Raw genomic sequence first — 23,361 nt, forward strand, 5'->3', positions numbered from 1 at the left:
TAATGAAAACTTGTTTGCAGAGTAAGACTGGTCAGATTTAAAGTCTTTCCTTTAACAACATTGTCTTCCATTACCCCTAAAAAGTGGGACCTCTTGTTAGTTTTAGAATTTTTGTGTGTGTGTGAATAAATAAAACAATTTACAGTGAGCTTATTTACATTAGTCCTGAAATTAATGATGTTCATGATTAATTATGGATTTTATTATTTTATATTCTTTAAGTCACATTTAATTTTTGATACTGTGTAGGTAAATTTTATATCAAAAGCCTGGTTTTAGAGAAGGGAATTTAAAAATCTAGTCAAGATAATAATTTATACTAACTATTATGGGAATCCAGAGAGGGGGAAAATGTGTTAATCCCAATATTTTATCAGAGAACATTCAATTTATAAATTTGCTTTCTATAGCAAAATGTATGTGCTCTTTTTGGCAGTCTTTCATTAAAGCCATGGATATTCATGGCAGTCATTTGTATGATATGCCAGCAAACATGATTTATTGAGAAAGTTACTTTAATGGTCCTTTTAGTGTGTCAAGCTTTATATATTCTCTCACGACTTCTTGCTAGTTAAGGAACATGAATATGCTTGTGAAAGGCACAGTTGACTCAGGTGGGCTAACAGACGTGAATTCCCTTGACTCATACTGCAGGTGGAGTCATCAGCTCTGTCTTGAAGTGAGGTTTTGTCCTTAGTTCTTTTATAGGTATGATAAAGAAAAGACCTTTATTCAAGGAACTATGCATAAGACATTTTCAGTTTAATCCTAGTGCAGGGAGCTGATTTCGTGGTTTATTGTGAAGAGTATTTTATTGACAGATAATTCAGATAATGTTACCATATGCTTAGCTGCTGCTTACTAACTGAGCTTCTTACCTGGTATATCTTTTAAAGAAATGAACTTCTGAATGGAAATAAACTTTTCAGTGTTTGACTAAGAGAGTTGTAGTTATTGTTGTTCAGTCGCTCAGTTGTGTCTGTCTCTGTAACCCCATGGACTGCAGCATGCCAGGCTTCCCTGTCCTTCACCATCTACCAGAGCTTGCTCAAACTCATGTCCCATTGAGTCGGTGATGCTAACCCACCATCTGATCCTCTGTTGTCCCCTTCTTCTCCTGCCCTCAGTTTTCCCAGCAACAGGGTCTTTTCCAATGAGTCGACCCTTCACATCAGGTAGCTGAAGTATTGGAGCTTCAGCTTCAGTGACAGTCCTTCCAATGAATATTTAGGATTGATTTCCTTTAGGATTGACTGGTTTGATCTTCTTGCAGTCCAGGGTACTCTCAAGAGTCTTCTCCAGCACAATTCAAAAGCATCAATTCTTTGGTGCTCAGCCTTCTTTATAGTCCAACTCTCACATCCATACATGACTGCTAGAAAAACCATAGCTTTAATAGACAGATCTTTGTTGGCAAAGTAATGTCTCTGCTCTAATATGCTTCCAGTGAGGAAGCATCTTTTAATTTCATGGCTGCAGTCACCATCTGCAGTGATTTTGGAGCCCAAGAAAACAAAGTCTGTCACTGTTTCCATTGTTTCCCCATCTACTTGCCATGAAGTGATGGGACCAGATGCCATGATCTTCATTTTTTGAATGTTGAGTGTTAAGCCAACTTTTTCATTCTCCTCTTTCACCTTCATCAAGAGGCTCTTTAGTTCCTCTTCGCTTTCTGCCATAAGGGTGGTGTCATCTGCGTATCTGAAGTTATTGATATTTCTGCTGGCAGTCTTGATTCCAGCTTGTGCTTCATCCACCCTGGCATTTCACATGATGTACTCTGCATATAAGTTAAATAAGCAAGGTGACAATATATAGCTTTGACGTGCTCCTGTCCCAGTTTTGAACCAGTCTGTTGTTCCATGTCAAGGACAGTTAAATAACATTAAATAATTAAAATTATCTTATGGTTAATAGTATTTTAAAATTTGCTGCCTTAGTACCCTTTTATGTCTTTCAGAAATAGAGATTTTGAAGTGTTTTACATTTGTACAAGTCTTTATTAACATGTCATTCACCCAGGGGATTTTTGCAGAAATTTGTGCCTGTGGCTGACTATTTGTTATGTAAGTGAATAGTGAAACACTTCGATCAATATTTGGGTAACAAAAGACATATTAATACATCTCTGGTCAATAAGTTGTTAAAACTTTTAAGTATTGCTGTTTTTTCTTAAGTGTTGGTATTATCAATAAAAAAGTACACTAGTCCAAATGGACTTTATAGTTCAGTCACCCAGTTGTGTCCATCTCTTTGCGACCCCATGAACTGTAGCATGCCAGGCCTCCCTCCTGTATATATATATGTGTGTGTGTGTGTGTGTGTGTGTATATATTTATTTATATATACTTATATAGGCTATTCCATCCAAAAGCAGAATACACATTCTTTTCAAGTGCCCAAGGAACAGTCTCCAGAATAGATCACATGCTAAGCCTCAAAACAAGTCTTGGTAAATTTATGAAAATTGAAATCATATTAAGCATCTTTTCTAACAGCAATGCTCTGAAACTAAAGAGCAGCTACAATCTTTAAAAAATTCCTGAGGCTTCCCTGATTTGTCCAGTGGCTAAGAATCTATGCTTCCACTGCAGGGGGCGTGGTTTTGATCCCTGCTTGAGACCCCACATGCTGTGTGGTGTAGCCAAAAGATAAATTCTCTGAATCACCTTTGCAGAGAAAATAAAAGTATATTAAAAAACAAACAAAAAACTTCCCAGAGCACAAACATATGGAGGCTAAGCAACATGTTTGTAAGCAACCAATGGGTCACTGATGAAATCAAAGGAGAAATTTTAAAACACCTGTAGACAAAACAGTGAGCCAAAATCTGTGGGGTTCAGGAAAAGCAATTCTAAGAGGGACATTTATAGTGATACAGGCCTACCTCAGGAAACAAGAAGAATTTCAAATAAAGAATCTTACAGAGAAAGGAGAGCAAACAAAACACAACATTAGTAGAAGGAGAGAGTCATGAAAAATCAGAGCAAAGATAAATGAAACTTAAGAAAATAGAAATCGATGAAATTGAGAGCTGGTGTTTGAAAAGAAACAAAATTGATAAACCTTTACTCAGACTGATTACGGAAAAAATGTGAGGGCCCAAATAGCAGAAATTATAAAGAAGACATTACAGCCTACGCCACAGAACTACAAAGGATCATAAGAGATTACTAAGAAGAACTGTATGCCCCAATAAAATGGACAACCTAAAAGAAGTGGACAAATTCCTAGGAGTGTACAGTCTCCCAAGACTGAACCAGGAAGATATAGAAAATATGAATAGGTAGTTACTAGTAATGAAGTAGAATTAGAAATGAAAACTCCAACAAACACAAGTCCAGGACCAGACGGCTTCACAGGTGAATTCTAACAAACATTTGGAGAAGAGTTAACACCTATCCTTTTCAAACACTCCAAACAATTGCTTAGGAAGGCACACTGTCACCCTGGCATCCCTGGTATTAAAATCAGACAAAGATACCACACACAAAAAAATTATTGTCCAATATCACTTGAGTCAGCGTGTGCAAAAATCCTCAACAAAATCTTAGCAAAGTGAATTCAACAGTACATTAAAAGGATCGCACACTATGATCAAGTGGGATTTATTCCAGGGATGCAAGCAAGGATGGTTAAATATCTGCAAATCAGTGTGATATATCAAATTAAGAAACTTAAAGTATGCAAATCATATTGCTTATCTCAGTAGATACAGAAAACTCTTTTGTCAAAATTCAGCATCCATTTATGATAAAAACTCTGCACAAATTGGGTAGAGGGAACATACCTCGACATAATAAAGGCAATATATGATAAACCCACAACTGACATCAAACTCAGTGCTGAAGAGTTGAAAGCACTTCATTAAAGATCAGGAACAAGATAAGGATGCCCACTCCTGCCACTTTTATTCAACACACTAGGTGAAAACCTAGTCACAGCAGTGAGACAAGAAAAAATAACTAAAAGGAACCTAAATTAGAGAAAAAGTAAAACTATCACTGTTTTCAGGTGACATATACTAATAGAATCCTACAGACACTGCCAAAAAACCACTAGAGCTTATCAATGAACTCCATAAAGTTCCAGGATGTAATATTAATACATAAAGATCAGTAGACAGAAATCTGTTGCATATCTCCACACTAAAAACAAACTATCAGAAAAATTAATTTAAAAAAGAATCCCATTTACCATTGTATCAAAAAGAGCAAAATACCTAAGAGTATATCTAAATAAGGAGATTAAAGATCCATGCTCAGAAAACTATGACATTGATGAAAGAAATTGAAAGCAACAAAAACAGATGAAGGGAAATACAATGTTCATGGATTGGAAGAATTAACACTGTTAAAATGACCATACTACCTAAGATAATCTACAGATTCAGTACAATCAAAATACCAATGACATTTTTCACCGAAGTAGAACAAATAATTCTAAACTTCGTGTGGAACTATATAAAAGATACTGAAGTACCAAAACAGCTTTGAGAAAGAAGATTAAAACTGGAGGTCAGTGTGCCCTGATTTTAAACTATACCACAATACTACATCCATCAAAACAGCATGGTACCGGCACAAAAACAGACATATGTGTCCATGGAGCAGAATAGAAAGCCCAGAAACGAATCCATCCACCTATGGTCAATTAATCTGTGACAGAGGAGGCAAGAATATACAATGAGGAAAAGAAATTCTCTTCAGTAAATGATGTTGTGAAAAACTGGGCAGCTACATGTAGAGGAGACTGAACCATGTTCTCACATCATGCACAAAAATAAATGCAACACAGGTTAGAGATGTAAATGTTAGACCTGAAGTCATAAAACTTCTAGAGGAAAGCATAGGCAGTATGCTCTCTGATATTGGTCTTAGCAGTATTTTGGGGAGATCTGTTTCCTCAGGCAAGGGGAGCAAAAGCAAAAATAAGCACATGGGACCACAGCAAACTAAAAGGCTTTTGCACAGTGAAGGGAACTCAGCAAAATGAAAGGCTGCCCTCTGGATGGAAAAGATATTTGCAAATGATACATCCAGTAAGGAGTTAATATCCAAAATATTGCAAAGGATCAATGCCAAGAAACCAAACATCCCAGTCCAAAAACGGGCAGATTTAAATAGACATTTCTGCAAAGAAGACATACAGATGGCCAAAAGACACATAAAAAGATGCTCAGCATCATTAATTATTAGAGAAATGCACATCAGAATTACACTGAGGCATCACCTCACACTGGCCAGAATGGCCATCATCAAACAGTCTATATATAAATGCTGGAGAGGGTGTGGAGAGAAAGGAACCCTCCTGCTCTGTTGATGGGAATGTTGATTGGTGCAGCCATTGTGGAGAACAGTATGGAAGCTCCCTAAAAACTAAAAATAGAGCTACCATATGATCCAACAGTCTTACTCCTGGGTAGGTTTCTGAAGAAAATGAAATCCCTAATTAGTAAATATGTACCCCTGTGTTGATTGCAGTGTTATTTACAGTAGCCAAGATTCGGAAGCAGCCTCAGTACCCATGAAGAGATGAATGGATAGAGATGTGGTACGTACACACACACACACACACACACACACACAGGAATATGACTCAGGCATGAAAGACTCACATATTGCCATTTGTGGCAACATGGCTAGACCTCGAGGGCATCCTGCTTGATAAAACAGGCCAGATAGAGAATGACATACTGTGTGACCACACTCAAATATGAACTCTAGAAGACAAAAATGAGCAGCAAAACAGAATCAGAGTCACAGACACAGAGAGCAGACAGGTGGTTTCCAGGGCTGGGTGGTGAGTGGGGGAGAAAAACAGGTGCAGGAGATGAGGTCTGCAAAATTCACAGGATCTCAAATGTACAGTGTGGAGAATATAGTCAAAAACTAGATGGTGATCATTCTGAAATGTATAGAAATACCAAATCACAGTGTCACGTCATAGGAACTTGGATAGTGTTTTAGGTTGATTATACTTCAAAAGCAAACTCTTAGGAAAAAAGATTGGATTTGTGGTTACCAGAGGCAGGAGGTAGAGGAGGGGGAATTGGATGAAGGTCATCAGCAGGTACAAATGTCCAGTTATGAGATGAATCGTAGGGACATGATGTGCAACATGACAAATACAATTATTTGCTGTGTGTTATATAGGAAAGTTGTTAAGGGAGTGAATCCTAAGAGTTTTCATCACATGGAAAAAAATTTTGAAACTTTTAAAATTTTGTATCTGTTTGAGGTGATGAATGTTCACTGATCTGATCTTAATAATCATTTCATGGTATATATGAGTTAAAACATGCTGTACGTGTTAAACTTACGCAGTGATAAGCTGGAAAAGAAATGAGTACAATTTACAATTATTACTGTGACAAAATCCTCTTAGACATTTTAGAAAAGTGTTTATTTAAGACTTCTTTTTGTCTATTAGAAGATTTTCAGAATTGAAGAGCTTTGTAGTACTTAGCTGATATTATATTTCTAAAATGTTAAATTCTGAACAGCAGTCTTCCGGAGCTCACTCCTATAATCTCTGATGTTTTGTCTGAAGCCTCAGTGCGTCCACAGTAGCACCAGGCTTCTGGGTTTCTGTCTGAGGCCAACCTGAGGTGTCTGTGGCCAGAGCCTCTAACAAGAGGGGTTGCTCTTCTCCTCATGTTTCCCACTGGGTCTTGACCTGCCTCTCCAGACACCAGGGTGAGCCCACTGAGAAGTTCTAGTGAAAGCACCTTTCCATTGTTCATAACGTACCTTCCAGTCTCACTGTGTGAATTCTCACCTACTGCCCCTGGCTTCCCTCTCATGGGGTGCGTGACACACAGCAAGTTCTGGGTGACTCTGAATTACTAGTTAGCATGTAGCAGAGGTTTCCAAAGTAGAGTTGGTTTCCCCATAAATTCACAAAGTAAGTCATTGGGCTCTGTGGAGAAGCTATCAGAACTTGTATTTATTTTTATTGCTATAGTTTTTTAAGTCTTTGTTTTGTGTATAAAATAATATATAGGTCAGTGAGTAGTATGTATATAGTTTTCAAATAAAATACACATGTAATAGGTATATATACTCTAATTTTATTTTTGCTAATGGTAGTGTATGATCAAAAATTTTTGAGACCAGATCAGACTTGCATAGAGCATCTGGGCAGGGTTACCCTGTGACTCGTCAGCTCCTCTTCAAAAGAGCTTCCTGATGCCATTGGTGCGTGTGCGTGCGTGCGTGCCTCACCGCATGCTCAGGAGGCTTGGGCTCTAAGGACCGAAGATGCTTGTCTGGGGTCCCCGGGTCATGAGCCCACTGAAGTGTGTTTTGGGAGGACTGCATCTTGTTTACAGTTAACTTCCTAGGTTAAATTAAGTAGTACTTCATTTGAAAAATAATATATATAATTAGACACATGTTCCTTTTAACAAAGTCTTAGTAAGTCTTCACTCAGAGAAACTGCCGCCGAGTCGGTGCCATGACCTCATGGTGTGACCTACGCTATATGTGCTGCTAGGGTCCGGGTCCCTTCTACCTTCTTTGAAAAAGCACGTTATTGTACATTTCCGTTAATCTTGTATTTCCTTAAACTACTTTGGTAGATTATTGTCTCTCAGATTCAGATACATTGGCCCTGGATACGTGTGGTTACACGAGACCTGCTTTTTGATACCTGCTCTTTTTCTGTCATCTCTCCACGAGCTACTTTCATAGAGTCTGTCCAGATAAGAGGTGATGGGATTGCGTTGAGTGGGGATGAGAGTTAAGTTTGAAAGTTAGCTGATGAGGTGACGTTGAGTTTAGTCAAAGCTGTTCTTGAAATTCGTAGGCCACCCATAAAATGAGAGGTGCGTGATTTTGGATATACAGGGCCTTAGTGGTTAAACTTGATATGGCCATGGTGAGCTCTCCAGCTTCTTCCTTAAAGAACATCAGTAGTCCCGTCACCTCTCACTTGACTGACCATTTGAATGCGGTTTTACTTTATTTATTTACCTGTCAGTAGTCAGAAAAATCCTTCCATATGCAGACTCTTTCCAAGAAGTATTGAGCCGAGGGCATGTACTTGTTGAATACAATGACTATTCAGATTTTAAAAAAACAAGACTTGTTTTTTACACGTTCCAGGTGGATTTAAGTGGTGATGCATATAGAGCACAACTGCAGTGCGTTTCTAGCGCACACAGCACTCACACAGCACTCACACTGCACTCACACTGCACTCACACTGCACTCACACTGCACTCACACTGCATCTCACACAGCACTCACACAGCACTCACACAGCACTCACACTGCACTCACACTGCACTCACACAGCACTCACACTGCACTCACACTGCACTCACACAGCACTCACACAGCATCTCACACTGCATCTCACACAGCACTCACACTGCATCTCACACTGCATCTCACACTGCATCTCACACTGCATCTCACACAGCACTCACACTGCATCTCACACTGCACTCACACTGCACTCACACTGCATCTCACACAGCACTCACACTGCACTCACACTGCACTCACACTGCGCTCACACAGCACTCACACAGCACTCACACTGCACTCCCACAGCACTCACACAGCACTCACACTGCATCTCACACTGCACTCACACTGCACTCACACTGCATCTCACACAGCACTCACACTGCACTCACACTGCACTCACACTGCACTCACACTGCATCTCACACAGCACTCACACTGCACTCACACTGCATCTCACACAGCACTCACACTGCACTCACACTGCACTCACACAGCACTCACACTGCACTCACACAGCACTCACACTGCACTCACACTGCACTCACACAGCACTCACACTGCGCTCACACTGCACTCACACTGCATCTCACACAGCACTCACACTGCACTCACACTGCACTCACACTGCGCTCACACAGCACTCACACTGCGCTCACACTGCATCTCACACAGCACTCACACTGCATCTCACACAGCACTCACACTGCATCTCACACAGCACTCACACAGCACTCACACAGCACTCACACTGCATCTCACACTGCACTCACACTGCATCTCACACTGCATCTCACACAGCACTCACACAGCACTCACACTGCATCTCACACTGCACTCACACTGCACTCACACTGCATCTCACACAGCACTCACACTGCACTCACACTGCATCTCACACAGCACTCACACTGCACTCACACAGCACTCACACTGCATCTCAGCCTTGGCCACTCATCCCACAGGACTGTAGCCTCCAGTTCACATATGTGATGTGTGTTTTCTTCCCCCTGGAGAGGAACCACTCTATTGTTTATTTGTTAAGTAGTAAGTTTTAAGTATGTGCAAGGCATTGCTCTGGGTTCTGGGATCATAGGGCTAAAAACAACAGAGTCTCTCTTCTTATAATTCCGCAGGAAGTAGGCAGTAAATAAACCACAAAGGAAAAGAAGCATTTCAGATAGTGTGTGCCTTGAAGAAACATTGTCAGGGTGGAGGGCCTCGGCAGGTCAGCTGTTGAGGGTAGAGGAGACAGGTGGCCTCTTGGAGGAGCTGGCATGTGAGCAGGGCCCTGTAGGGAGGTGGGACAAGCGTTGGGGCGGGAGAGAGTTTGTCAGTGTCTCTCCCATCACAGCCTCATTTCCTGTTTTGGGGGGTGGCTGCACCCACTCTCCACACAGGAGCAGCACAGCGGGTTTCTTGTGGATGCAGGAGAGTGCTGAGCGGGTGACCCGTTTCAGCTTCGCTGCTCACCGCTGCCAGAGACTGACACGTGGACAGTTGCTTAGGCTGACTGCGGTTGGCCGCAGGACCATGACTGTCTGTGGTAACCGAGGATTCCCACCAACAGAAATGAGGAAGGCCATGGAATTTGGTCTGATTTGTACTTTATCTTGGTAGATATATATTTATATAAATAGATTGTACCTAATTCATTAAGGGCTATTTTATTTGTTTTAACAGGAATCACTAGATTTGACCTGCTTGGAGACTTTGGAAGGTTTAACTGGCTGGGAAATTTCTATATTGTGCTATCCTACAATCTGCTCTTTGCTATCGTGACCACGCTGTGTCTGGTCAGAAAATTCACCTCTGCTGTGCGAGAAGAGCTTTTCAAGGCCCTAGGTAATCCTGAGGTTTATGGGTACTTTTTCTCTCTTTCCACTTTAATAATTTTAGGTTTTCAGCTAATTTTAAGTCTTTACCTATTCATTTTCCAGACGTGTGAATCCTTCGAGGCCACATTCCTGAACCCACTGCTTATTGGTTATGTTCTTGTATAAGATTACTCCATTAAGCCTCATCTTTCTCATCTATAAAACAGTGATAATATCATCTTCAGAACTGTTGTGAATATTAACTAAAATAGTTCTTGTCAGGGCCTAAGGGAAGTCCTGACACCCATGAGAGCTCAGCAAGCAGTAGCTCTTTTATTATGATGATGAGAGCAGTTGTGATGAACTGTGAGGTGCAAGGCTTATATTCTGGTAATGATGCCTCTTACTATTTTTTAGTTTAAGATTTTTTTTGAGAATTGGATTTTGTAAGTTTCAGGCTGACCCACAATTACAGTTCTCTTCATAAGTCAGATAATAATTTGGAATAAAAATATTAGTGTTTGGCATTAATAAGAGAGAGGGCATTTATTATGTATTCCATGAGTCATATGCATTGAGACAGTATTAAAAACTCATAGATTTGGCTAAGCTATAAAAGGTATAGATGTCACCCATGACCGTATTTTTCATGCTTAATTCAACATTAGTGATAAGCATATTTCAGGCTTTGTATTTTGGGAATACCAAGACAATATAAACTGTCTTGCTTTTAAACCTTCTTGGGTTTAGGGTGTGTAATTCTATAAAAGAGGGGAAAGGTAGTGATTCATGGTTAGAAAGTCCTGACGTTAGCTCATTTACCTGATTGACACCATGTGAATGCTCATAGTCCACGTGCCTCCGTGGCTCTGAGCTGTTGCAGAGCACAGTATAACGGTGGTGCCTGAAGGTCCTGTTCGCACGTACAGGGATGTCTGCCAGGCAGACCACAGAAAGCTTTACACACCACCAAGCTTTCCAGTCCTGATGCTTGAAAGGATGGCCACTGGGAAGAAAAAAGGACTTCAGATTGTCTACTCATGTCTGTTTTACTGTGAATTTATCCTAGGAGACAGTGGCTGATGAAATACTGGGCAGAAAAGGAAGAGTTACATCTCATTTCAGCTGAAGCCCCAGACACTTTGGGAATTTTAATGCCCAGGTTCCATAATGCTGGTCAGATTAAAATCTAAAGATAAAGTGGGAATCAAACAGTCCTCTTAGCCAGATGTTTAGAGTTATATTTTCATATTTAGCTTGTTGTAGCATCAGCAATATTAGTTACCCATAATCTCAGATAAATTCCTACTTATCATTCACTAAAATGAGATGGTGGTAAATGCTGCTGCTAAGTCGCTTCAGTCGTGTCCGACTCTGTGTGACCCCAGAGACAGCAGCCCACCAGGCTCTGCGGTCCCTGGGACTCTCCAGGCAAGAACACTGGAGTGGGTTGCCATTTCCTTCTCCAATGCATGAAGTGAAAAGTGAAAGTGAAGTCGCTTAGTCGTGTCCGACTCTTCGTGACCCCATGGACTGCAGCGTACCAGGCTCCTCCGTCCATGGGATTTTCCAGGCAAGAGTACTGGAGTGGGGTGCCATCAAATTGCAGTAAATTTAGCATTTGAGTCGGGTGTTTTGGATATCATCTTGCTAAAGAAGTCTTTATTACAATAGTAAGATAGGGGACTTCCCTGGTGGTCCAGGGGCTCCCAATGCAGGAGGCCTGGGTTCAATCCCTGGGCAGAGAACTAGATCCCACATGCCCCAGCTAAGACCTGGCACAGACAAATAAAAATAAATAAATAAAGTAGTAAGATATAATTTACCCTAAGGTAAAGCTTGTGTATGTTGTATTGGCTCTTTGACCATAAGAGGCAGTGGTGTTATCAAGAGCTATGTAGAACATCTAATAAACATAGTTTTCCTAAGGTTTTCTGTTACTCTTTGGAACTCTCTAAGGAGGCAATACTTGATACCTAGAAAAAGATCCTCATTAAGTGTATATAATGTGTGAATGATCTGAAATCTTAATATGATTTCACTGAGGATCATATAATTTGATCAGAAAATATAAAACTTAACCATCTCCTTTCTTTTTCTTCTTTTGTGTGTTGGGGGTGGCGCGGGAGGGCTTTTTCCCTCTCCTGCTGTGGGTTGAGAATCACAGTCTTTCTCATAGAGCCTCTGGCACAGGGCAGCCACTGGGAATTCAGCTGCCGTGATGGTGGAACCGGTGATGATTTCTACAGTAGAGAGACACTGTAGTTTTTCCAAATAGATAACCTGTGCCCCACCCAGGTTTGAGAAGTAGCTCATCAGAATAATGGCCCCTGAAGGGGCTGAGTCTCCCCGAGGGCTGACCACCTGGAGGCCGTGCGCCCTGCCTGCCGCCAGCCTGTGTTAGCACACTGCCCCGTGTCTGTGTCCAGCTGGAGCTGTAGGCGCCTTTCGTCACTCAGCGGCTCAGCCACTCCTGAAACCGGAACTGTGTGTGTGTGTTTGACTGACTTATTTTTTCCTTCCCAGTCATCCATCATAGACAGGCTCAATTTCACTTTTTTTCCATGAAGATATGCAGGTGATAGAAATTTTAAAATTTGGAATGTTGTGTTGGCTTGTGAGGGGTATAAAATTGTATATCAAGTTAGCTAGAAAACTACCTGAAATTTTAGGGGGAAAAATCATCCAAGTATATTTTTACAAATATCTGAGCCTCATAAAAGTCATTCCCTGGAAATCTTTTCCACGGGTGTGCTGCTTATGTGTTCTTGAATATCTTTATGCTTCGTTTTGTTAAAGTGCTCAGAGCTTTAGTGCCAGTTAAATACTTGAAACTTCCTACCAGCTTTTGTGCCCACACAGGCACAGTGCTGCCCAGTGTGTCAGTGCCCTGGTGAGCCCTCGCTGTGTGGTAGAGGGCAGGGGCGCAGCTCCCGAGGCAGGATGCGCGTCGACTCTGTGTTCAGGCTGCTCTTGGTCCTTTCCTTCTTCTTGGTAACGCTCTCTGTTGCTTTTCTTTTTCCTTACATGCTTAATGTCTTAGTGTGTGTTCCCCTGCATTTTCCTGTGAGTGTGTATGTATGAGTGTATTTTAAAACAAAAATGGGATCATCTTTGTTTCAGGTTATTCCCTAAGAAGGGCACTTGAGGATGGGGATAAGCTTGCAGGTGCAGGTTCATTAGAAGTTGCTCCTGGGACCGAGGTGGAGGGCGTGGCGGGGGCTGTGTGGAGGGCAGGGGCTCTGCCCTCAGCGGAGGAAGCTGAGCCTGCCCTGTGGGAGGCTGGGTGAGGGGACAGCTCCTGCACGAGGGGAGGCTTGGCTTCCCGCCAGGCACCTGTCTTCAGTGGAGGCCCTGGGCGCTGCCGGTGGGGCACGGAGCCCTTTCTTGCTGCAGGGAGTGTGCCACGCGGCAGTCTCCTCAGGAGCACCTCATGTTCTGCCCAGCCTCTCAGCAGTGCATTAGTTCTTACATTTTCTTCGTTTTTCTGCAGGGCTTCATAAACTGCACTTATCAGATACGCCAAGGGATTCAGACACAGCAAAGCCTTCTGCAAACGGGCATCAGAAAGCACTGTGAGGCCCCAGCGCCACTCTGCAGTCGAGAGCGAGCACCCCACACTTGTGACATTCCCGCCAGCCAGGCCATCCCACTGACCACGGTCCATGTGTCGGGCCTGTGCCTGCCCGTGTCCCCGTCTTCATAATTTGAGGGCTTGGCTGTCGCAGGTCGCCTCCTCTTTGTTTGCCTTTGGGTGGACCTTATAGTTTCCAGCCAAGCGCAGGCTCCTCCAGGCAGCACGTCTTCTGGGGGACATGCTTGCTTGCATCAGCTATGCAGCCATGAGGATGTGAGAAAAGGCAACTTTAGGGCTTTCTAAGGATTCATGTAAATCTCATTATATAGTCCATTCAAAGTGTAGACACCTACATGAAAGGCATCCTTCCTTAGTCCTCAGATGGGCAGTTTCTGCAAAAAAATGGAAGTTTATAGGTGTTATTGCAGTGGCTGCATTGAAACTGTAATGGTTGCAAATGACATTTTCTACTTCCTTCAAGAAAAAAACAAAAGCATAGTTCTGACTTAAGTTACCAAATATTGACTGGAATTTGAGTTAAGGGAAAAATACACAACTCTTCTAAACCTGAGCCTTGGTAGAATGCACAGGAATCCGTCTGCTGTCCAGTGTGATAAGCTATAGCAGGATATGTTGCGTCGTCATATTTTCTGACAGTTTATGTGTAAATAATTCAATATTACCTCTCAAAACATAGTTGCCAGTGTTGAATACACTTGTAACTTAGATTTTGCCTTATAGGCTATATGTACACTCAGTTTTTTTTTTAAACATTTTTTTCAGGAATCCCGTAATTCCCTGTAATCCTGTGTCCATTATGGAACCGTAAATCCTCTGTGGTAGAAAGCCCTTCTTTCGCCTTCGGTCACTTCTGCACATGCCAAGTTAAGCCTCAGACTTACAAAGGTGATCATTTAAAGCCAGAACACACAGCGTCAGCCAGCGTTCGTGGTGTCAGGACTGTTCTGCAGTGCATCGTGACCTCACGCTCATTCAGTTATTAAACTGTAAATAATTGTGGGGACAGGTTTTTGACCTCAAGTCCACTGAGTAAAAACTATACCGTGGTAACTCTGTGTCACCTTCGCTAGGTTAGAGCACCAGAAACTGTGCATCAGAAGCAGGAGGCGGGCCCCTCACACGCAGTTCATACCATGAGGCCTAAAGTGCGTGTGCCCACATGCACTGTGTGTGTGGCCGTAGAGTGTCTGTGTTCAGACACAAGTAAAAGAATAGTTTTCTCAGATTGTTGAATTTAAAGGTTCTGGGGAGAGAAATTTATGAAAAATAGGCTGTATATATTTGACAAAAAATTTCCACTAAGAACCAAAATTATAAGAAAAGTAACTCAGCTCCATGTGTAGACTTCTTTATTTACATCTCTGCATTTCCTTCTGAGTTTCTCTTGTTAAAATGCAGCTTAGTTTTAAAACAAAAGAACATTTTGTGATTCTAAATGACCCTCAGTACATACAAGCAGTCTAGTGTGGGTGAATTTCTCAGCGTAAGATCCACGTACTGAGAAAAATTTATAAAAAATGGCTTTCTTCAATTTTACTGGTAATTATACCTATTTAAGCATTAGTTGGAGGTTTTGATTTTTACTGAAACTTGCTTGCTTTGAGCAGACCAGGTCAAGGGGAGAAGAGAAAAAAGTTCCTTTAAATAAAAGAATATCACTTTTAACTTACACCACTTTCAGGGCACACATCCAGAAGAGCTTCTGGGTATTTGTAAGATGTCTGAAAATTTTTGAGTAAAGTATTAAACTTTTCAACGTCTGTATCAACTCTTTGCTCATCTTAAAGTTTCTTTCCATCAGAGGATGTAAGCCAGGTTTGGATCAGTACGGAGTGAAATGTAAAATGGATTTTTCAAGCTCTCATTGGGTGCTTCTTCACTGCTGTGTGGAATAGAGGTATGGTTTTAAACCTTGGGCCTCGGCTGTGTTCTGTGTGAACAAATACAGGTTGTTACGTCCTCGGTCTGCACGTAATGACAACCACTTGAGACTACAGATACCCCGTATATTCCCGGTCACATCCACAGTCCCGTTCCTGAGTGAAACGCTCATTCTAATCTCAGGCGCTTCTCTCCGACACATGCTGGAGGCTGGTGCGTGGCCCTGTGCTGGGGTTGATGGGGGGCAGCACGTGGAGCTGGGCCCACAGCCAGGAGTGCCGTTGGGCGGGGGGCGGCGCCCAGGAGGCCTCGGGCCGGAGGGCCCCGCGCTGCAGTCAGACGCCCGGCTGCCCTGCTCCTGAGCGGGCGGGGTACGTCAGTGACGGATTTAATAAGGCTCCTCTCACGTTTTCTCACTTCTGGGAACCAATGTATTGGTTCTGTGGTATTTAAATGTGTTGGTTACACATTTTACACATACAACATTTGTAATGATTTTCACTGATTTTCCAAGGTATTTCTTAGGTTTAAAATTTATTTAGCATTAGGTACATTCTCTATGAAAACGAACCTGCTGTAAATGTGAGACTTGATGTGAAGACTCTGTGTGCACACACGTTAGCACCTTCTGTGCCACGCTGAGGGGCGGGCAGCAGATGAGAACGAAACCTCACTGGTGGTTGTCACACCTGACCTGGGGCAGTGGCTTCTGCCTGGCTCTGCTGGGGGCACAGGTGACCCCTGTGGCCTCAGTGGTCACCGTGTTTGCTTACAGCACAGGCTTACGTCGTGCTCCTCTGTGGCTCTCTGTGTTGTTAGCACAGTTCAGTGTATTTAGTGTATAAAGGCAGTGCTTGCGATGAGGATGTATGCGGTACTGACTATTTACACTTTTAAAAACTGGTATGGTGTTACTTTGAAAATAGTGTTTGGATGCACTGGCAAATGATTTTTGTTTACAGAGTGTTTTGTTTACAAATTATCAGTCTTGTTTGTTTCTATGAGATTACTTTTAGTGTGACTTTCTCAGAAATTAAAGTTTTACAAAAAGTGATTTCATATTTTGGTTTACAAGTACTCAAATATTTGTGTTTTTGTTTTTTTATCTTAAATACCCTCATGGCTAAAACTTAAGGGTGCAGGTTACGTTCATTTCAGTCTTACGAAGGGCAGTAGTTACTCTGGTGGAATGGTAAGTTGAGGAAGAAGTGCATGTTTTCTGCCCTTTTTGTTGGGGAGTTTTTGGTAGGTCAATTTCTTGCGACCTAAAATGATTGAAATCATGTATGTTATGTTATATATTTGACTTACTTAGATACGATTTCTCTAATTTTTTCCACTGAAGGACTGAGCCACATACCTGACTGTGGTCTGGGCAGCTTAATCCAGAGTCTTTGGAAGGCACATGCCCTTAGCATCTGGTTCATTCACTGACAGAAGCCTCTCCGGCAGTGACTTTCAGACTTCTGACCACAGTAAGAAATCCAGTTTACAGTGTAACACACACACTTCTATGCATACAAACAAAAATCTAAGAAAACAGTACCTGCTTTTACTGTGTGTGATGCTTGCTGCCATTTTCTGTCCTGTTTTGTTTTGGGTTGTTTTTTTTTTTGTATATATATATTTTTAATTAGATAGAAACCACTAAGTCATTTCCTGGCTGAAAGAATGATGAATACAAAGAATTGTTTTGGCTTTTGAATATTGTTCAGGTAAAATCCATTATTGCAGATACCACTGAAGCAAAAAGATTGAGTGTGAAAATTATTTGTTGCACTGCAAAGAATGTAATTAATAAAGTCAGTAGAAATTGCTGACTCTAAAACAAGTTTCAAAACTAAGTGGATTATAAAGTTTGGATTATAAAGTTGGATTACAAATTTTCAAAACTAAGTGATCCATATGTGTTGAAGGAGTAGTGCTGGGAGCTCATTTTCAAGAGAAGTTACTTAACTTCCAATTCTTTGTAATTCAATTAGGAAAGTTTTTTTCAAGTTCAGGTGTAATCAGGTAGGCACTTCAGACAGCCCAGTCGCTATGGGTGTGACTTTGGTGTGTGCTCTTCCTGGCGTGTGAAGAAGCCCGCTTCTCACAAGCAGGGTCACGGGAGCCGGGCAGACACAGCTGCTGTGCTCTTCTCTGAGGGCCAGAGACAGCAAAGGGCCTCGGCATCTGGATGCGGGCAGCTGCACCCACACGTCGCTGTGGGTCTGAGGAAGAGAGCTGTATCGGCTCCTACAAGTACAGTATTCTACTACGAGACTGCTGCGATGGCTGTTCCTTTGAAAAGCTGTTGTTTTAAAAGAACGGCCTGCCTGCAGACTGGGACACCGAGCATCAGGAGCAGGGTGCCCCTGGAGCCAGCGTGCTGACTCTCGGCCTCCTGAGGCCTGCAGTCTCCCTGTGTCGGCTCAGCAGTGGGCGTGAGGGTGAGGTGACGGGGTAGCCGCCAGAGCCGGGCCTGGCCCTCCCTGGCCGCACCTGCACTCTCCCTTCTGTCTCTGCTTCTTAGCAGCCACCCACTTCTTTGCTCTTTTTAGTCCTCACCGTGGCATCTCATCAGGACTCGAAGTCAGGGGGTGAAGTCAGGAGGCGGATCAGAGTCCTTGCTGTCAGCAGCCCTGGGAGCTGGGGAGATGCTCGTCTCGGCTCCAGAGCTCAGGGGCCCAAGCACAGGGAGGTAAGGACGTGGCCTGGGGACACGCCAGCGAGGTGTAGCACTGGCTGTGAGCACAGGTCCGTATCGCTGCCACCTCCCCTCTGCCTGCTCCAAGGGTTCTGCCTTCCCAGTGACTCCAGTTGGGCGGTTCGGAATTTCCCAACACCGGGGTGTCGAGTTAAGCGTTCGAACACTGTCTGCCTTCTTGTCTCAGGTGCAGGAGTGTGGCATGGCCTCAGAAACTCAAGCCGACTTGGTTCTGTCTAGATTACTCAGATAGCATAAGTAGGTATCTAAGATGTCATTTTAAGATGAGACCAGTTTAACGTACATAACTTGCAGAGAGATTTACTGCTTTAAATTGGTAATAACAACAGCAGTAATAGCAGTAGGCACTTAAGTAGTGCTTCCCTTTGGCAAGTATTGTTCTAAGCATTTTATAGGTGTGTTTTTTAAAATATTTGGCCACCTAATACAAACAGCTTACTCTTGGAAAAGACGCTGATGCTGGGAAAGATTGAGGGTGGGCGGAGAAGGGGCGGCAGAGGATGAGATGGCTGGACGGCATCACCGAGTCAGTGGATGTGAATTTGAGAAAACTCCAGGAGATGGTGAAGGACAGGGAAGCCTACAGTCATGGAGTTGCAAAGAGTCGGATTCGACTGAGCAGCTGAACAACAACAGCTCATTTAATCCTTACGACAGTCCTGGGGAGGAGGCACTGTTAGTATTCCCGCTTTGCTGATGAGGAAGCTAAAGCACAGAGAGGCTGCGTAACCCACCCGGGACCCACGGAGCACAGAGAAGCTGGGTAACCCACCCAGGACCCACAGAACATAGGGTCTGAACCCCGGGCCAGCTGGCTCCTGAGTCTTCACCCGTCACCACTTTGTAAACCTTGCTTCCCAGATAGCCTTTACTTATCAATTATAGCTGATGGAAGACACCTGTCTTCATAGGGGAGCCCCTGTACTAGTTGACAGAGCCTTGTAATATCAGAGCCTCTGAGACAAACAAAGGGACTTGTTTAAAATTGTTACCTGTTTTTATGGTGCCTGAGTTCCCTGGTGGCTCAGAGGATAAAGCATCTGCCTGCCATGTGGGAGACCCGGGTTTGATCCCTGGGTTAGGAAGATCCCCTGGAGAAGGAAATGGCAACCCACTCCAGTATTCTTGCCTGGAGAATCCCATGGACAGAGGACCTGGTGGGCTACAGTCCATGAGGTTAGAAAGAGTCGGACACGACTGAGCGAGTTCACTTCACTTCACTTTATGGTGCTTAGTGAGGACAGTGAACCAGATAGGGAACCACGAGTGAGACATCGGGGCTTTAAGAATGCAGCTTGATCACCTTGGAAGGGAAAAAACAGTTTGGGAAAATTTCTTAAAGATGCTGGTTCTGCTGTGCCCGTTCCAGCTCTCAGCCCTGCGGGTTTCCCGCGGCCCAGCGAGCTCCACCTTTGGGGAAGTTTCGGCAGAGCCGCTGGTGCTGGGCAAGCACCTGGGCTCTGAGCCCCACTGTGAGCTGAGTAGAGCTGCGGTTTCCTCACGATTCCACACTCCTTCCCCATGCGTGAGACGGGCAGGACCCACGCTTGTGAAAAGGGTTAGGCAACGGTAGCCATTACCTGTGCCAGTCAGAAAGTGGGCACCCCACCTACGAGCCGTGTAGTGGAACCCAGGTAGCTTCTCACCTGCACACGTGTGCCTTGTGCCCAGGGCTCTGAGTGGGGCCGCCAGGCCACTGTCGTAGCGCAGGGCCCAAAACATCAGATGCTCTTTAAGTATTGGCTGTTATTCTTAATAATTAAATGTTCTGTCATGATGGCTTGACATTTGTAAGATGATGTCACAGTTAGTTGTAGCAGAGCCCATAAGGAACTAAGGGAAAGGGGAAAGTGAAGTCGTTCAGTCATGCCCGACTCTTAGTGACCCCAAGGACTGCAGCCTACCAGGCTCCTCCATCCATGGGATTTTCCAGGCAAGAGTACTGGAGTGGAATGCCATTGCCTTCTCCGTCTGTTATGTTCTGCTACTGCTAAGTTGCTTCAGTCGTGTCTGACTCTGTGCGACCCCATAGATGGCAGCCCACCAGGCTCCCCTGTCCCTGGGATTCTTCAGGCAAGAACACTGGAGTGGGTTGCCATTTCCTCCTCCAATGCATGAAAATGAAAAGTGAAAGTGAAGTCGATCAGTCGTGTCCGACTTCTAGCGACCCCATGGACTATAGCCTACCAGGCTCCTCTCTCTGTCCATGGGATTTTCCAGGCAAGAATACTGGAGTGGGGTGCCATTGCCTTCTCCAATAAGGAACTAAGGGGAGCCTTAAATTGTTAGCCGTGGTCACTGTAGGAAGAGCTGAGACCAGCCCGTGAAAACCGCTCTGCGTTTATCTGGTCCACCTGGCTTTTCTAAATGCGTCCTCGCTGATCCTTACAGAAATGACTCAGCTACTGGGGTTGCTTAAAGGCTTAGTGTCTTAAAATTGTGATGAGGATTTTGGAACAATGCAGGCTATGTTGAAAACTTTAAACAAGAGAACATTTTTGAGTCTGTACATCCTCGTTATGTTCTGGTTAAATCTGAAAGTTGAGCTGTGTTAAATTAATTAACAGTTTTCTTACGAGGCTTTGTCCTTGATAGACGTCACATCTTGGTGTACAAAAGGCGGTGCGGGGCTCCCTGGCGTCCAGTGGTAGGACGTGCACTTTGGCTGCCCGGGTTCAGCCCCTGGTTGGGGAACTTCAGTGCCGCCAGCCGCGCAGTACGGCTGGTAAAAGAAACGGCGATGACGTCGGGTGGCTGAAACGCTCCCGCTGGTCTGCCGAATCGCGCTCTCACCTTGCGGAAAGTGTGCCTGCCGCAGTAATCCCACGTGGGTGCTCTGTGACACACCACATGCCCCACGGGATTTTCATGTGTGTATGGAACAGCCTTTGCTCATGAACTTCTTTTCCTACCAACGTGTAGGTTAATATCAGTCCATGGGATGTCTGTATAGCCCTCTTGCTGTGTGGGGACCATGTTGTAGTCAGCTGCATATGGGTGGTGTCTGGCTTATTTCCGGTTTCTAGCTGCCATAGAATCTAACCAACGGCTTTCTGCGTGCCTTAGTGCACTGCTCTAGGAGTTGGTAATGAAAATCTCTGTCTCTGTTCTCTATTTCATCTGTGGCCACCAGTGTGGGTTTTTTCCCTCACCAGGCATTTCTCCAGTCCTCTGTGGATCACTGCTTGGGTGTCCTGCAGATTCAGTTTAGTGCAACCCCACACATGAGGGGCTCAGTCTCAGTAAGCCTGACTGCTCACCCCTGCTTCAGACACACATCCCGAGCCCAGAGGCCGTCATGCTCTGCCCAGCCCACTCCACAGCAGAGCACAGGACTCCCTCATCCAGTCCAGCCCCTTCCAGAGCTGCTCGCAGGACGCTGGGCAGCAGTTCATTCACTAGATGACCTGCCTCCCATAAAGGAGCAGGGTCAGGACCAGCCAGCTGGGAGAGACCCCCAGGCCAGGTTTGGGGAGGGGGCGCTCAACTTCCCGACCCTCCCCGGGTGCCCCACCCTCCCAGAGCCTCCACATGGCAGGAAAGTCTCGGAATGCCTTCAGGTGGCAGTTTGTGTGGAGGAGGCTCTGCCCTACAGGCGTGCTGGATTAAATGATTGGCTGCTGGTGATAAGCTCAGCCCCTCTCCCCTCCCCAGAGGTCACGAGGGCGTGCTGGATTAAATGATTGGCTGCTGGTGATAAGCTCAGCCCCTCTCCCCTCCCCAGAGGTCACGAGGGCGTGCTGGATTAAATGATTGGCTGCTGGTGATAAGCTCAGCCCCTCTCCCCTCCCCAGAGGTCACGAGGGCGTGCTGGATTAAATGATTGGCTGCTGGTGATAAGCTCAGCCCCTCTCCCCTCCCCAGAGGTCACGAGGGCGTGCTGGATTAAATGATTGGCTGCTGGTGATAAGCTCAGCCCCTCTCCCCTCCCCAGAGGTCACGAGGGCGTGCTGGATTAAATGATTGGCTGCTGGTGATAAGCTCAGCCCCTCTCCCCTCCCCAGAGGTCACGAGGGTGGGGCTGACAGTTCAGCCCCTAATCACAGGGTTGGTGCCCCTGGCGATCCTTGGGGAGTCTACAAAAGTCACCCCGTTCAGTGTGGAGAAAAGCAAACCCTCCTACACTGTTGGTGGGAATGTAAGTTGGTGCAGCCACTATGAACAGTGTGGAGGTTCCTTAAAAAAACCACAAAGGCTGGAGCTACCATATGACCCAACAACCCCACTCCTGGGCATATAGCTGGAGAAAACTCTAGTTGGAAAAGTTGCATGCACCCCAGTATTCATGGCAGTGCTGTTTACAACAGTCAAGACATGGAAACAGCCTAAATGTCCATCTGCAGAGGAGTGGATGAAGAAGACGGTGCACACACACAGTGGAGTACCGAAGTAAAGTGATTGTCAGTTGTGTCCAACTCTCTGACCCCATGGACTGTAGCCCCCCGCCAGGCTCCTCTGTCCTGGAATTCTCCAGGCAAGAATACTGAAGTGGGTTACCATGCCCTCCTCCAGGAGATCTTCCCAATCCAGGGATCAAACCCAGATCTCCTGCACTGCAGGTAGATTCTTTATCATCTGAGCCACCAGAGAAGCCCCAGTGGAATATTACTCAACCATGAAAACTGAAATAATGCCCTTTGCAGCATCATGGACGGACCTAGAGATGACCGGACTAAGCGAAGTGAGTCCGAGAGAGACGGATACGGTACCACTTACACGCGGGCGCCAAAGAGTAGTGCTTGTTGACTTATTTACAAAACAAATGCGTTCAGGCACAGAAAGGAAACTTGTGGTTACCAAAAGGGAAGGGTGCGCTTAACAGACAAGTACTACTGTAGGTAGAGTATAAACAGCAAGGGCTTACTGTAAACCACCGGAGTATAAGTGAAAGGTCAGCTTTCATTCCAATCCCAAAGGAAGGCAATGCCAAAGAATGCTCAAACTACTGCACAATTGCACTCATCTCACATGCTAGTAAAGTCATGCTCAAAACTCCCCAAGCCAGGCTTCAGCAATATGTGAACTGTGAACTTCCTGATGTTCAAGCTGGTTTTAGAAAAGGCAGAGGAACGAGAGATCAAATTGCCAACATCCGCTGGA

At 44.4% G+C, this 23,361-nt stretch overlaps 1 protein-coding gene across 2 annotated transcripts in view; it reads left to right on the forward strand.

Moving 5' to 3' along the window:
* LMBR1 (limb development membrane protein 1) overlaps window positions 1-16,605 on the forward strand; it is a 135,170-nt gene extending 118,565 nt beyond the window's left edge. For both annotated transcript variants that reach the window (XM_010829257.1, XM_010829258.1), the window contains 2 exons: window positions 9,939-10,100; window positions 13,566-16,605. In XM_010829257.1, coding sequence (XP_010827559.1) covers window positions 9,939-10,100; window positions 13,566-13,651 — 248 coding nt within the window. In that variant the 3' untranslated portion in view covers window positions 13,652-16,605. The remainder of the gene's footprint in view (window positions 1-9,938; window positions 10,101-13,565) is intronic.
* Window positions 16,606-23,361: the final 6,756 nt, after the last annotated feature.

This window comes from Bison bison, unplaced genomic scaffold, assembly GCF_000754665.1.
Source record: "Bison bison bison isolate TAMUID 2011002044 unplaced genomic scaffold, Bison_UMD1.0 scf7180017864503, whole genome shotgun sequence".
NCBI classification, from domain to species: domain Eukaryota; kingdom Metazoa; phylum Chordata; class Mammalia; order Artiodactyla; family Bovidae; genus Bison; species Bison bison.